The sequence below is a fragment of the Dasypus novemcinctus genome, chromosome 2 (genome assembly GCF_030445035.2).
Source record: "Dasypus novemcinctus isolate mDasNov1 chromosome 2, mDasNov1.1.hap2, whole genome shotgun sequence".
In the NCBI taxonomy this organism is placed as follows: Eukaryota; Metazoa; Chordata; class Mammalia; order Cingulata; family Dasypodidae; genus Dasypus; species Dasypus novemcinctus.
The window spans coordinates 189,459,890-189,475,291 of record NC_080674.1 but is presented as its reverse complement, the minus strand read 5'-3'; the positions used below and the strand labels follow the sequence as shown (position 1 = coordinate 189,475,291).

General features: G+C 42.9%; 2 protein-coding genes across 2 annotated transcripts; both read left to right on the top strand.

The window, feature by feature from the left end:
* The first annotated feature begins 493 nt into the window (after positions 1-493).
* Positions 494-1,435, top strand: LOC101414954 (olfactory receptor 1f45-like). Its single transcript, XM_004458308.2, has one exon. The coding sequence runs from the start codon at positions 494-496 to the stop codon at positions 1,433-1,435; it is 942 nt and encodes a 313-aa protein (XP_004458365.2).
* Positions 1,436-9,730: 8,295 nt separating this feature from the next.
* Positions 9,731-14,848, top strand: LOC101415389 (olfactory receptor 1J2-like). The gene is made up of 2 exons (XM_058306347.2): positions 9,731-10,028; positions 13,529-14,848. Exon 2 carries the CDS (start codon positions 13,531-13,533, stop codon positions 14,473-14,475), a length of 945 nt encoding a protein of 314 aa, XP_058162330.1. The 5' UTR covers positions 9,731-10,028; positions 13,529-13,530; the 3' UTR covers positions 14,476-14,848.
* Positions 14,849-15,402: the final 554 nt, after the last annotated feature.

Genomic DNA, 15,402 nt, shown 5'->3' with positions numbered 1-15,402 from the left:
CGCCTCCCTGAGAGCTGGCTGGGGTAAGTCCAATAAATCAGAGGGTAGGAATTGCAAGTCTGTTGAGGCTCAGAGCCTGGCTATCACATGGACAGTCCAGAGATTCAGGTCCCCTGGGTATACACTAAACCCCAGCGCCAACCAGAGGTCCAGTAAAAGTAACAGGAGAGGCTTGTGAACAAAGATCACATCTGAGTCCTGCTCCATCATACGGAAACACAAACTCCAAAGTAGGACCAACTGACATGGCACTGGTTTGGAAATTTGATATATGAAAGTACCTATAGATGGCACTCAGTAAACAGGAGTGAAATAAATAAAGCTGTAACCATCAGTAGTTAAGCATTGCTGAAATTGATCAAGATTTTTCTGTAAAACTAATCATATTATTAGTTTTTTAAATTCTCAATGAATGAGCTAATCCCAAATAATACAATTTGCTCAAATGTTGGTATATGATTTTACCCTGTGATGCTATGTCTCTCCTGCAGGTATGGACAGAGACAACCAGACAAGAGTCACAGAATTTCTTCTCCTGGGACTCTCTGGGCAATCAGAGCAGGAGGAGATTCTCTCTGGACTGTTCTTGTGGATGTACCTGGTCACCATCATTGGGAACTTTCTCATCATCTTGGCCATCACCTGTGACAGTCAACTCCACACACCCATGTACTTCTTCTTGGCCACCCTCTCCTGTGTCGATATCTGCTCTTCATCAGTCACGATCCCCAAGATACTGGTGAATCGCATATTGGGAAGCAGGTCTATCTCTTACGCGGAATGTATGACCCAGATGTACTTCTTCATCACTTTCACCAACATGGATGGGTTCCTCCTGAGTGTGATGGCGTATGACCGCTACGTAGCCATCTGTAGCCCACTTCACTACAGAATGATCATGAGACCAAAACTCTGTGTTCTTCTGGTGGCTGTGTCTTGGCTTATAACAAACCTGAATGCTCTCCTACATACTCTCCTCATAGTACAGCTCACGTTTTGTTCCAACAATACTCTTCACCACTTCTTCTGTGATCCTTATTCCATTCTGAAGCTCTCTTGTTCAGACACCTTTATCAATGACCTGGTGGTGTTTACTGAGGGTGGACTGATCTTTCTAACACCATTCACATGTATCACTGTCTCATATGCTTATATCTTTTCTCAAGTATTGAAATTCCCATCTATTCAGGGAATAAGGAAAGCGCTGTCCACATGTGGATCCCACCTCACTGTGGTCTCCCTCTTCTATGGGGCAATCCTGGGGGTCTATATGCACCCTTCATCGTCCTACTCAATACAGGACATAGTGGCCACCGTCATCTTCACAGTGGTGACACCCCTGGTCAATCCCTTCATCTACAGCCTGAGGAATCGTGACATGCAGAGGGCCCTAGGGAAACTCATTCTCCAGAGACTCGTTTTGTTAAGATCCTAGATTAGAACATTTTAGAACTGAGAGGGCTCTTGGAAATCATACATTTTCTCATTTTTTCAAAGAGCGATACTATTTGAAAGCACAGTACAGTACTTCACCCACCACCTTTGCTTAAATTAATGAAATGTGATCATGATCACATTTTTACATATGCATCTGACAGGTGCTCATAAGTCAGAAGCCATTAATTCACTACCTGTAGAAGGGATGTTCCTATGATTCCTTTATAAAGATTTAAATTAACCTGAGGCTCAGGTAGATTGAGTGATCATTGCATTTATGTTTTAAGGGTGGGGCCAGCAATATTGCCTTTTAAGAAACTGGCCGCCACGTTGGACTTGGTATTGCAAATGTGTTTAGAAACAAATTCTTTAGAGTCAACTGCTCTATGTGTTCTCCTGTGTGAAGAGTGGAGAAGCCATATTTAGACTGGTTTGGGTTTGAGAACTCAAAAGCAGCAGGAATTGGAAACATGCAGTGTATGTATATATGACAACCAAAATTTCACCATTCTTACCCAAACTATCTTATTTTCCATAATAATATTAAGAGCTGATATTTTCTGAGTGCTTGTAATATGTTTTGGTATTACCCCTGTATTATCTTACTTAGCCCTCACACAACATAATGAGGCGATACTGCAAATGTTCTCATGTTAGAGAATGAGGATATTGAGTCACAGAGACTTTAACTTATCCAAGGCTAAGCAGCTTCTAACAATTTGGGGCCAAGCTGGTCCTGACAAGACTTCTCTTGAGGTATTCAGTCATTTTCACTTTTCTTTTTGTTGTTATTTTAACTTTTATTTTTCATACAGTAAAATTGATTTTTGGTATACAGTTTTCTCTGAATTTCAAGACATCTACAGAGTCATGTAACCACCATATAGGACAGTTTATCACCTCCAAAATTTCCCCTTGCTGTCCTTTTGTTGTCAAATTCTCCAGTCCTAACCCTGGCAACCATTGTTATGTTGTTTATCTGTAGAGTTTTGCCTTTCCCCGAAGATGGATCATGGATATGCAACCTTTTCAATCTTGTTTCTTTAAATTAGCATAATATCTATGAGTCTCATCCATTTTGTTGCACGTATCAATAATTTTGTTCTTTCCCTCCCCCACACTCTGCTGTTTTTGCTACATCCATTCATGAATGATCTTCTGTATCTATTTCTCTTTTTGTCTTCTCTTTTCATCTTTCTCCTCTACAGTTCACCAGGTTTCGATTCTGGGGACCTCTGATGTGGAGAGAGGTTCCCTGTCAATTGTGCCACCTCAGTTCCTGGTCCCTGCTGCACTTCACCTTGACTCTTCCCTCCCTCTCTCTCTTGTTGAGTCATCATCTTGCTGTGTGACTCACTTGTGTGGTCACTGGCTCACCGTGTGGGCGCTTAGCTTGTTGCATGGGCACTTGCTTGCTGCACGGGCACTCAGCTCGCCACGCAGGTAGTTGCGGAATCACTCGGCTCACCGTGTGGGCTCTCAGCTGACACGTGGTCACTGGCTCACCACGCAGGCAACTTTCTCTTCTTCTTTGCATCAGGAGGTCCCAGGGATTGAAATCAGGTGCTCCCATGTGGTATGCGGAGGCCCTATTACTTGAGCAATATCCACGTCCCATTTTGTTCATTGTTATTGCTAAGTAGTATTCTACAGAATCCATAAATTTGTCATAGACCTTAGCATAGAGGTTTTGTGTTTCCTTTTATCTGGGATAAATATCCAGAAGAAAGATTCCAGGGTTTTATAAAATTACATATTTACATTAACTATAAATTGCAAAATAATTTTCCGGAGTGGCTAAACCATCCTGTATCCCCACCAGCAATCTATGAGAGGTCCAGGTGCTCTGTATCTTCACTAGCACTTGGTATTGTCACTACATAATGGTATCTCACTGTGGTTTAAGATGGAATTTTTCTAGTGGTTAAGTATATTGAGCATCTCTTTTTATGAGTTTATTTGTTATTTGTGCATCTTCTTTCTTGAAATGTCTGTTCAAATATTTCCCCCTGTTTATTGGATCATTTGTGTGTGTGTGTTTGTGTGCTTACTGTTGTTTTGGGTATTCTTTTTATATCCTAGATAGAAGTTTTTCATGTGGCATATGATTTGCATGTATTTTCCCCATTCTGCAGCTTGTTTTTCTATTCTTTTAGGAAGGTGTCTTCTTTTTTTTTTTTTAAAGATTTATTTATTTATTCATTTCTCTCCCCTTCCCCCTCACCCTGGTTGTCTGTTCTCTGTGTCCATTGGCTGCGTGTTCTTCTTTGTCCGCTTCTGTTGTTGTCAGCAGCACGGGAATCTGTGTTTCTTTCTGTTGCGTCATCTTGTTGTGTCAACTCTCCATGTGGGTGGTGCCATTCCTGGGCAGGCTGCACTTTCTTTCGTGCTGGGCGGCTCTCCTTACGGGGCACATTCCTTGCACATGGGGCTCCCCTACGTGGGGGACACTCCTGCGTGACACGGCATTCCTTGCGCGCATCAGCACTGCGCATGGGCCAGCTCCACACGGGTCAAGGAGGCCCAGGGTTTGAACCGCGGACCTCCCATGTGGTAGACGGACGCCCTAACCACTGGGCCAAGTCTGCTTTCCGTGCAGGGTCTCCTCTTGACCTCATCATATTCTTGCATTATGCATATCTGCATGCATATCTCATCCCCGCTATTATAGTACATTACATGCTTATTTTGAGCAAGTATCACAGCTTACACATTGGTGTAACCCTTAAAAAGCTTAGTAGAGCAGATTTTTTTGTTAATCCTCCAGGACAAGTGTTAAAGAATAAATGATGATGTGGTAAGCAATGTCAATGGAAAAACGGAAAGTGACCTGTCCTTGATTTCAAAATCATAGTGGTGCAATTGAAAAGTAGTGGAACCAAGGTACCAAATGGGTTTCTCCAAGATCTGGAAAGATTTCATAATATGATCTCACTGAGCCTGTGATCCAGGGAGGCAGCAGGGCCGACTGGAAGAAGCCATGATTCTGGGTGAAGGATTTATTGCTCATTTCCTCTCTTCCTCAACTCTCTAGCAAAATTTGGGTTTGAGGAGGGTGAGGAATGAGGGATGTCAGTACACATGCTCAAGGGTACACAGTCACGGGGATAATTACTCTATGTGCTCCATCCACATGCCTGCCCAAAATTAATCTCGGTGTAGACGTCAACACTTGGCAAACAGTAAAACCTGTTTGCAAGAGGAAAAAAAATACCAACAGTTTGGCAGCATGGAGTAAGAAGAAGAACAAAAGGGTCTGCCTTGCTTGCTGCTGTGGCCTGGCAGGAGAGGTCATACACGGATGGCTTCTCCATAAGCCTCGGTGGTTAAGCTGGTACTGCTGAAGACACTTCTTGCTTCTTTTCTACTGCCCCCTGAGAAATGGCTACAGGCCAGCTGAGTAGGCACAGGGAGAGAATGTGTCCTAAATGCTACGCTCCAGAGGCCCCTGGAGATCTTCTAAGGTAGGTACTTGAGTGACTGTCAAGGAGGAGGCCCGTCATCCCCTGTTTATAATCAACTCAGCAGTTACTCCAGAGACAAATATGTATGTTGAGGTTTGCTGCGGGTCACGTACTCTTTTTGTACCAGATGAGCAGGCCACAGTTTCCCCACTCCTGAGGCACGTAACCTGAACTCATCACAAATTCAAGAGCAGCGTTGTACTAGCACCTGCCTTGCTCCCTGCCTAGGGCACTTGTGTCTGCAGATGCCCTCCAGGGTCAGGGAGCAGAGAGCCAGGAGTGCGAGAGCTCTTCCCTCTGGAAGCTGGTCTCCCAGGATGCACCTGTCCTTCCCCACAGTCACTTTCCACGCAGAGCTAATTAGCCATTTGGGACACCTCCTCGGAAGCCAAGCAAAACAAATTAGGCAGAAAAGTTTGACTTCAGCATAGTGAGTATTGAAATAGAGGCTCATTTCTCATACCTCCCAGTACAATTCATGGAATGTAAAAGTGGAAAGAAAGAGCTGGGTTTGGGAGAAGGGTTGACTACAAAGAGGATGAAGGGAATATTTTTTTTGACCGAGAGAACAGTTTGTTATCTTGATTGCTTTGGTATTTAAATGACTGCATGCATTTGTTGAACTCATACAAATGTGTACCAGAAAGAGTAAGTTTTCCAGTATGTGGATGAAACCTCAATTAAAAAGATAAACTTCAGTTTAGAAAAAAATGAAATAATGAAAAACTAATGAGCACGGTCTATGTGAAGAAAATCACAAATAACTGTAGATATACATTAAAGAAAAGTTGAATAAGTAAAATTTCATGTTATGTACTTGGATTAACAGACTATTATACAAATACTATACTGGGGGAGTGGGTGTGGCTTGAGAAGCTGAGCACCTGCTTCCCACATGGGAGGTCCTGGGTTCAGTTCCCAGTGCCTCCTAAAAAAAAAAAAAAATACAGCAAACAAATGAAAAAAACCAGTGCATGGGAGCCGAGGTGGCTCAGTGGCTGAGTGCTGGCTTCGCACATACAAGGCCCCAGGTTCAATCCCCAGCCCTGGTAACTCAAAACCAAAACAAAACAATAAAAGTACTGTAATTAAACTAACATGAAAAAGGCGGAACTTCGAATCAAGGGGGAATTTGAGGACAGTTTACTATCCAGTGCAGGGACAACTGGATAGCCATTTGGAAAGAGAGAAAAGAAGATTTAGTCCTCATACCACACATAGGTAGAACCTCCACATAAAACAGATTGAAATGTGAAAACTCAAATCACAAATACTAGAGGAAATCACGAGTGCATTCCTCCATACCTTGGATGTAGGTAAAGCTTCTTTAACTATGAATCAAAACCAAAATTCAATCCAAGATTTTTCTGGAAACCTACAACTTTACTAATAAAAAAATAGATTGGGGGCCCAGTCCCCCAAATCAAGGAACTGTAAAAACTCTCAGGACATTCTGAATAGAAGGGACATTCCTCAGTCTGGTAAAGGGCTTCTACAAAAAAACCTAGCACTGATGAAGCAGGCCAGTAAGAGAGAGAATGAACAGATGGATCTGGAACCTGGCAGAGAGTCCACGTGGACATCAATAACCCCCAGGAAAGGTGCTGGAAGGCCCTCTCCAAGATTCTGCCATCACATCAAAGACTTCCACTGGAAGCCAGGAGAAGCCCCAGATGTTCCCCAAGGACTTTGTCATTGGGCCTTCATGGGGGACTGATGGGTGGGGTAACCAATCAAAACAGCAAACAACTGGAACTCCTCCCCTGCCATTAGCAAAGGGGTTGAATAATCAACAGTTCAACAAGCTAGGACTAGTCCTGAGCAACCTCTGGCCCTTGCCTGTGGACCCCTGTCCTTCCCTCTGAGTACCACTCTCGCCATTTTCCTCAGCCATGTGACCACACAAGTAAAGCCTGGGCATTTATAATCTATAATGGGGCATCGTAGCCTGTAAATCAGCCGCTTTATCACTTTTCAGCCCCTTCCTGTTCACCTGGGAGCCATGGTCTGTAATTTTCTACCATTTCTCGTCCCTCCCTGCCTGAATAAATTACTGGCCTAACTCACCCAGTGTGCTCTTGAAAGTCATTTCTGCAGCATAGTCAAGAACCTAGACAAAATCTGGTATCACTAACACGTTATTTAATGGTGAAAGACCAAATGCTTTACCCCTATGATGATGAACAGAGCAAAGATACATGTCTCATCACCCCTATTCAACATTTTACTGGAAGTCCTAGCCAAGAGTAACAAAGCAAGAAAAGAAATAAAAGGCATACAGATTGAAAAGTAAAAACAAGCTAACCCTATTTGCAGATGACATAAAACTTTCTACATAAAAAATCCCAAGGAATATACCAAAATAAAGTGGGGTGGTGGTTGTGGTGGTGGTAAAAAATTTGGACAGACACTTTAGCAAACAAGGTATGTGTCTGGCAAAGAAGCTTATGAAAAGATGGCCAAATCCATTAGTCTTCAGAAATACAAATTAAAACTACAATGTAGTTTAAAATAAACACAAAACCTAAAAATATCATGGTTAGGCAGACTAACAGAAACTCCCAGTGCACTGCTGGTTAGAATGCAAACTGATGCAGGTCCTTGGGAGACACTTTGACACTTTCTTATAAAGTTAAACGTGCACTTACCATATGACCTAGTCATTCCACTCCTAGGGGTTTCAGTCAAATAATTCACGTTCACAAAATACAAATGGTTGTAGTGGCTTTATTCATAATTCATCAAAACTGGAAGCAACCCAAATGTCCTTCACCTGATGAATGGATAAACCAATGCAGATACACCCAAACAATGACATACTACTCAGCAATAAAATGACCAACTACAGATACAGGAACATGAGTGATTGCTGGGGTGGGGGTTAGGGGTTCATGGGAGGGTTCCACTACAATGGGTCATTAGAGAATTTTGGGGGGGTGATCAAATTATTTGATATCTTGGTGGTGGACTTGGCCCTGTGGTTAGGGCGTCCGTCTACCACATGCAAGGTCCGCGGTTCAAACCCCGGGCCTCCTTGACCCGTGTGGAGCTGGCCCATGTGCAGTGCTGATGAGCGCAAGGAGTGCCCTGCCACGCAGGGGTGTCCCCCACGTAGGGGAGCCCCACGCGCAAGGAGTGCGCCCCGTAAGGAGAGCCGCCCAGCGCGAAAGAAAGTGCAGCCTGCCCAGGAATGGCACCGCACACATGGACAGCTGACACAAGATGATGCAACAAAAAAAACACAGATTCCCATGCCGCTGACAACAACAGAAGTGGACAAAGAAGATGCAGCAAAATCAACACAGAGAACAGACAGCCTGGTTGGGGGGGGGGGGGGAGGGGAGATTAATAAATAACTAAATAAATCTTTTAAAAAATTATTTGATATCTCGGTTGTTATGGTGGTTGCATTATTGTATATATTTGTCAAAATTCACAGAATTGTACACTAAAAAGGATGACTTTTATTCTCTATAAAATAAGCAACTTTAAAATCTAACAAAATTAAAAGTGTTTTTTTTTTCTTTATTATATATTTTTTCTGATTTTATTATTTTATGGTCAGAATAAGTAGTCTATTAATCTTTATTTCAGGGAATTTTTATGGTTTTTCATTCAAACCCTTTAAGAAGTTCAATATTGGCTAATACTCTAATATTCTCTGTGTCTAGGGTACCATATATATATATACATGCAAATGAAATATATGTATGTCAATTGTGTATATTTATATACATATATTTGTATACAATTATTAGATCAGACTTTTTATTTGGTAATTCGAATCCCTATTATCAGTATTATTTATTTATTTATTTACTTGTGTTTATTTTTAAATTAATTTTTTTTAAATTTTTAAAGAAGTTTTAGATTACAAAATGTTACATCGAAAATATAAGGGATTCCCATATGCCCCACTCCCTCCCGCCCCCACACTTTCCCACATCAACAACAACCTTCATTGGTGTGGTACATTTGTTACAATTGATGAACACATATTGAAGCATTGCTACAAACTATGGATTACAGTTCACATTATAGTTTCTACTGTGTCCTACACAATTTTGCGGTTATGATGAAACATAGAATGGTCTGTGTCCGTCATGGCAATGCCATGCAGGACGACTCCAATGTCCCGAAAATGCCCCCATATCACACCTATTCTTCCCTCTCCCATCCCTCAGGACTTCTGGTGGCCACGGCTTTTATGCCAATGATAAGAGTTCTTCCACTGTAGGAATGAGTCTATAGTAGAATAATAAGTCTACTTTAGTCCATTGATCTTCTCCAGTCTTGAGGATTTGGGGATGGTGTGATTATCAGTATATACTTTTTTTTTAAAAGTATGTCCTGGGGATTGAATCCAGGACCTTGGACATGGGAAACAACCAGTGAGCTATATTTGTTGCTCAATGAGAGTTGTGTTTTTCATTTGTTTGTCTTTGAGATTTACTGGGGATCGAGCCTGGACCTTGTACCTTGGAAGCAGGTGCTCCACCCCTTGAGCTACATCTGCTCCCCTGTATTTAGGTTTGACTACTGGAACAATGAAGTTTTGAGACAGGTATGATAAAATATTCCTTTGAAAGTAGGCATTTAAGAAAATTTTTCTTGCATTTCAGTGTTTTGCCATTTTGCTCTGCAGTTGTTAGTTTTTAAATTAAAATTTGTCAACTGGTAAAACCTTTATGTGTATTTTACCTTTTATCCTCTCAGTGATTGTAGAGAGCACACATAGAGAAAGGTAAAGGTCAGTGTCTGAGTTTATATAACAAGCATTTGCACAAGAACCTAGTTTTCTCTTACTCCTATTCTCTATGTCCCAAAAGAGTAGAAACACAGAACACTCAAAATGTGAGCCTCTAATGAGGACCTAGGAGGAATGAACTCTTGGGTCCCCAAACTTGGCAGCTACTGCAGCCCTGATCCCCAAGAAAATTCCTAATCTTCAGCGATGGAGGATATATTTATTTCCATGCAATCAACCGAACCTAATTGGGAAGTCAAAGCGCCTCGAAGGTTCTTCCATCTTCATCCCTAACTAAAATACCCATCATCCAGGGACAAGCACAGAGAACTAAGATGGGGATTCTGTGAACACATCTGAGAGCAGCAGAGAACAGCCAGGTAAGAAGGTTGGGAAAGCAGGTGAGGGCAACGTTACCTCCAAAACAGGTTCATGTGGACACAAACACAGAGATTCCCATTTGGAAAAACAGACACACCAAATACCTCCTCATCTCACCAAGTTAAAAGGGGCGGGGGGGATATCGCTTGGTTTGGACATGCACAAGCCTTTCCCCTTTCACGGTGTACTGCTCATTCTAGAACGGAACAAACACGTTTCCAAGATGGAAAAGGAAAGTAAGTAGTAAAACCAGAGCAGGGTAATGAGGGCTGGCAAAGCTAGAATTTGTCACTGCAGGCTCCTAAAAGTCAGAGCCAAAAGCCCTCCCCAGAAGAGATTCTTCTGTCAGACATGCAAGACACTCATCTACACCTTTTTGCCGGTTGCTTCTCTATGTCCACCCACTGTGGTCTGTGCCCACATAATAGATGTGTCTCTGATGGAGGCTCCTGGGATACCAGGCAGAGCCCCACAGAAGGGCATCAGCTTGGGCTGGCATCCAGGGACTACCCAGCCTCAGGTTTAAAGGTCCAGGAGCACAAACGCTCAGTGCTGCAGTCATGTTAGGCTTCTCAGAGACAGTCACACACTAATGAGACTCACAAGAGATCAATGCATGACACCAGACATCTACCTATTTGGGTCAAAGAAAATAAAGGCCATTGCTCAGGGTACTCGTAGGTGCACTGTCTCCCTCTAAGGAAGCTGTATGGGAAACAATTAAAGTTCAGAGGCTGCATCTGAATGTCCAGAGTATGAGGAATGTAGTGCATACTCTACCATGAAGTAGCTGGCTTCCTGGGGACTCTCAACACTTTTGTGGTTTAAACCATGAAATGCTGGTATTTTTTCAAATATCCAAAGCCAACAGCTTTCTCAATATAGACTCTATAATCAAGAGAACATAGGCTACTTCAAGCTTGTTGGCCCCTGTCTTGATTCATAGAGGCAATTGTAAGACAAGAGGAAAAATTCCTCCCAAAATCCTGTTACCCTTCTTTCGACTTTTTCCTCCATTTACATTTTGGAAAATTACCATCCTTAAGACTGAAATATTCACACCTGTTGGTCAAGACAGTCTCGTGTTTGTGTCGATGACATCCCCACCATTCCCTCACCTTTCAACTTCCTTATTCCAGGGTTCTGGAGGATGTTCTTTGAAAAGCTCTAGTTTCTGTGTAGAATGAAAAGTAGTCCAGTGCTCCATGGTGTGGTGGTTGATATTCTTCAACTCCATGTTAGCTGAGTGGGGTAAGTCCAATAAACCAGAGTGTAGGAGCTGAAGTCTGTTGAGGCTCAGGGCCTGGCTATCATATTGTCAGTCCAGAGATTCAAATCCCCTAGATATATCTTAAACCCCAGCACCAACTACAATTCCAGTAAAGTAGCATGAAAGGCTTGTGAAAAGAGATCCCATCTGAGTCCAGTTCCATCACGCAGAAACACCAGCTCCAAAGAAGGGCCAACTGCGGGGAATGGGAGGAAGAGATGAGATGTGGAGGCATTTTCGGGTCTTGGAGTTGTCCTGGGTGGTGCTCCAGGGACAATTGCCAGACACTGTATGTCCTCCCATGGCCCACTGGATGGAATGTGGGAGAGTGTGGGCTATGGTGTGGACCACAGGCCATGGGGTGCAGCGATGCCCAGAGATGTACTCTCCAGATGCAATGGATGTGTCATGATGATGGGGGAGAGTGTTACTGTGGGGGGAGTGGTGGGGTGGGGGCGGTGGGGGTGAATGGGGACCTCATATTTTTTGAATGTAATATATTTTTTTAAAAAAATGCATAAATTGAGTAGAATTTGAAAAAAAAAAAGTAGTCCAGGGAAAAAGGGACTGCATATCTCAGCACTTCTCCTTACTTTACTAATTTAAGTCTCACAGTGGTTGACCTGTCACTGTCCCCATATTATGTACATCCTATCTCCTAAAACAATTGCCTGTCCCAGTCAAGCAAGCTTCTTCACATAGCAGTTGCCTGCCTCTTTCTATTCCATTTTCCCCAGACCTTTGATTGCTGCAGAATGCATATCCCCTCATTTACTATTCAAATACCATGATTTCTTCCTTGGAACTGCATTATAATGCTTTACCTTCCTCCCCTCCCCACCCCCCCCACCCCCACCTAGTAAGATTTCTTAGTCCTGGGATATCTGTTGGGTGAACCATGTGAATTTGCTCTTTATCAGTTAGTAAATTCCTTTCATCCAGTACAATAATCTAGATACAATTGTTGACTTTCTTCTAACATAAAGGAGGGACAGGGCTGGGCACACAATCTCAACAGCATGCTCAAGGCAGCAGAGCCAACAGCTGCAGTCTACTGAGGGGACATCTTAATGGTGGCAAAATGATTGAGGACAAAACACCGGGCAGGTCTACTAAAGCCCATATATTTTTCAAAATTCTGGGAAACTATAAAAGCCCCAGATAACACCTGCAGCCTTGTAATATGGCAATTAGTACAAAGCTGGGCACATGGTTAAATTTTTCAGTTAATGGTAGTTAATCAAATTAGGTATTATAGCTAGTGAATCAATATGACATAAAGCAAGGGTTCTTTTTTTTTTTTTTTAAAGATTTATTTTTTATTTTATTTAATTCCCCTCCCCTCCCCCGGTTGTCTGTTTTCTGTGTCTTTTTGCTGCGTCTTGTTTCTCTGTCCGCTTCTGTTGTCGTCAGCGGCACGGAAAGTGTGGGCGGCGCCATTCCTCGGCAGGCTGCTCCCTCCTTTGCGCTGGGCGGCTCTCCTTATGGGTGCACTCCTTGCATGTGGGGCTCCACTACATGGGGGACACCCCTGCATGGCAGGGCACTCCTTGCGCGCATCAGCACTGTGCTTGGGCCAGCTCCACACGGGTCAAGGAGGCCCGGGGCTTGAACCGCGGACCTCCCATGTGGTAGATGGACGCCCTAACCACTGGGCCAAAGTCCGTTTCCCGAGAGCAAGGGTTCTTAACAAGGGGTCCGTGAGCTTGAATTGAAATTTTAAAAAACCCATTATTCTTGTGGAGACAAATTGTTGCAGGTATGATATAATAATTAAATAATACAGTATACTATTGAGTAAGGCATCTGTTTTCATCTGACTGGCAAAGGGGTCTGTGGAACAATAAAGATTAAGAACTGATATAAAGGGAAAAAGCAGGTCAGCTGGTTTGGAACTTTAACTTTCATTGGCTCTGTGAATTTGGACATGTCACCCAATCACCCCAAACCTCAGTTTCTTCTGCCAAATGATATATAATACTTCCATAATAAGATTAAGTACTATATATGAAAGTACCTATAGATGGCACTCAGTAAACAGGAGTGAAATAAACAAAGCTGTAGCCATTAGTAATTAAGCATTATTGATACTGATCAAGATTTTTCTGTAAAATTTAGTAAGATTATTAATTTTTGTTTATTCTCAATAAATGAGCTAATGCCAAATAATAAAATTTGTTCAGATGTTGGTATATAATTTTACCCTGTGATGCTATTTCTCCCCTACAGGTATGGACAGAGACAACCAGACTAGAGTCACAGAATTCCTTCTCCTGGGACTCTCTGGGCAATCAGAGCAGGAAGAGGTTCTCTCTGGACTGTTCTTGTGGATGTACCTGGTCACCATCATTGGGAACTTTCTCATCATCTTGGCCATCACCTGTGACAGTCATCTCCACACACCCATGTACTTCTTCTTGGCCACCCTCTCCTGTGTCGATATCTGCTCTTCATCAGTCACAATCCCCAAGATGCTGGTGAATCACAGATTGGGAAGCAGGTCTATCTCTTACGTGGAATGTATGACCCAGATCTACTTCTTCATCACTTTCACCAACATGGATGGGTTCCTCCTGAGTGTGATGGCGTATGACCGCTACGTAGCCATCTGTAGCCCACTTCACTACACTATGATCATGAGGCCCAAACTTTGTGTCCTTCTGGTGGCCGTGTCTTGGGTCATAACAAATCTGCATGCTCTCCTACACATTCTCCTCATGGTCCAACTCACGTTTTGCTCTAACAATACTCTTCACCACTTCTTCTGTGACCCTTCCCCCATTCTGACGCTCTCTTGTTCAGACACTTTTATCAATAACCTAGTGGTCTTTACTGTGGGTGGACTGATCTTTCTAACGCCATTCACATGTATCACTGTCTCATATGCTTACATCTTTTCTAAAGTATTGAAATTCCCATCTATTCAGGGAATAAGGAAAGCGCTGTCCACATGTGGATCCCACCTCACTGAGGTCTCCTTCTTCTGTGGGGCAATCCTGGGGGTCTATATGTACCCTTCATCGTCCTACTCAGTACAGGACACAGTGGCCACCGTCATCTTCACAGTGGTGACACCCTTGGTCAATCCCTTCATCTACAGCCTGAGGAATCGTGACATGAGGAGGGCCCTACGGAAACTAATTCTCAGATTCAGAATAAGAATACCTCAGAGCTGAGAGGGATAGTGGAAATCATATATTTCCTTGTTTTTCAAACAGAGAAACTGAGACCCATAGAGGTGTAGATGTTGGTGGGAATAGACACTTAACAACATGGGAGCAGGATTCCTGTGTAATCTACTACTCTTAATTGATCTTGTTTTTTTTTAAAGATTTATTTATTTATTTTCCCCCTTCCTTCCTCATGCCCTACTGTTTTTGCTGACTGTGTTGTCTTCTCTTTTCATTTTCTCTCCCCTAGGATTCACTGGGATTCAATCCTGGAGACCTCTAATAGGGAGAGAGGTTCCCTGTCAATAGTGCCACCTCAGTTCCTGGTTTCTGCTGTGCTTAACCTTGACTCTCCCCTTGTCTCTCTTTGATGTGTATCATCTTGTGTGGGCACTGGTTCACCATGTGGGCACTTGTGCGGGCACTGGCTTGCTGCGTGGGCATGCTTTCTCTTCTTCTTTTTCATCAGGAGGCCCCAGGGATCAAACCCAGTTCCTCCCATATGGTAGGCAGAAGCTCTATTACTTGAGCCACATCTGCTTCCCTGATCTGGTGTTTTACCATTAAGTTCTATGGGCTAAATGGAAAAAACAATTAAAACGAAAATGGAAAAATAAAGAATTTTCTGTTTACTTCTCTTCCTCTTCTTCTTAACCCACTCAAGTTAGGTGAAAGGGGTTGACACTCACTCTGTGGCCAGTGCTCCGGTGACTGCAATCCAGGAAAAACAAAGGCTGGTCCTTCTGGATGGTTTAGATCCATTCCAGGGACCAAGGCTGGATAGTTCTAAAGTGGCTTCTGAGCAACAAGCTCTATGCTACCCAGGAAGATCATCTTAATATCCTTTGCATATTTTATTTCATAAACAGGCATGCTGCAGCCAAAATCAGAAGCAGAACAAACCTCATGCATATGACCAGCAGTGACTTCCTA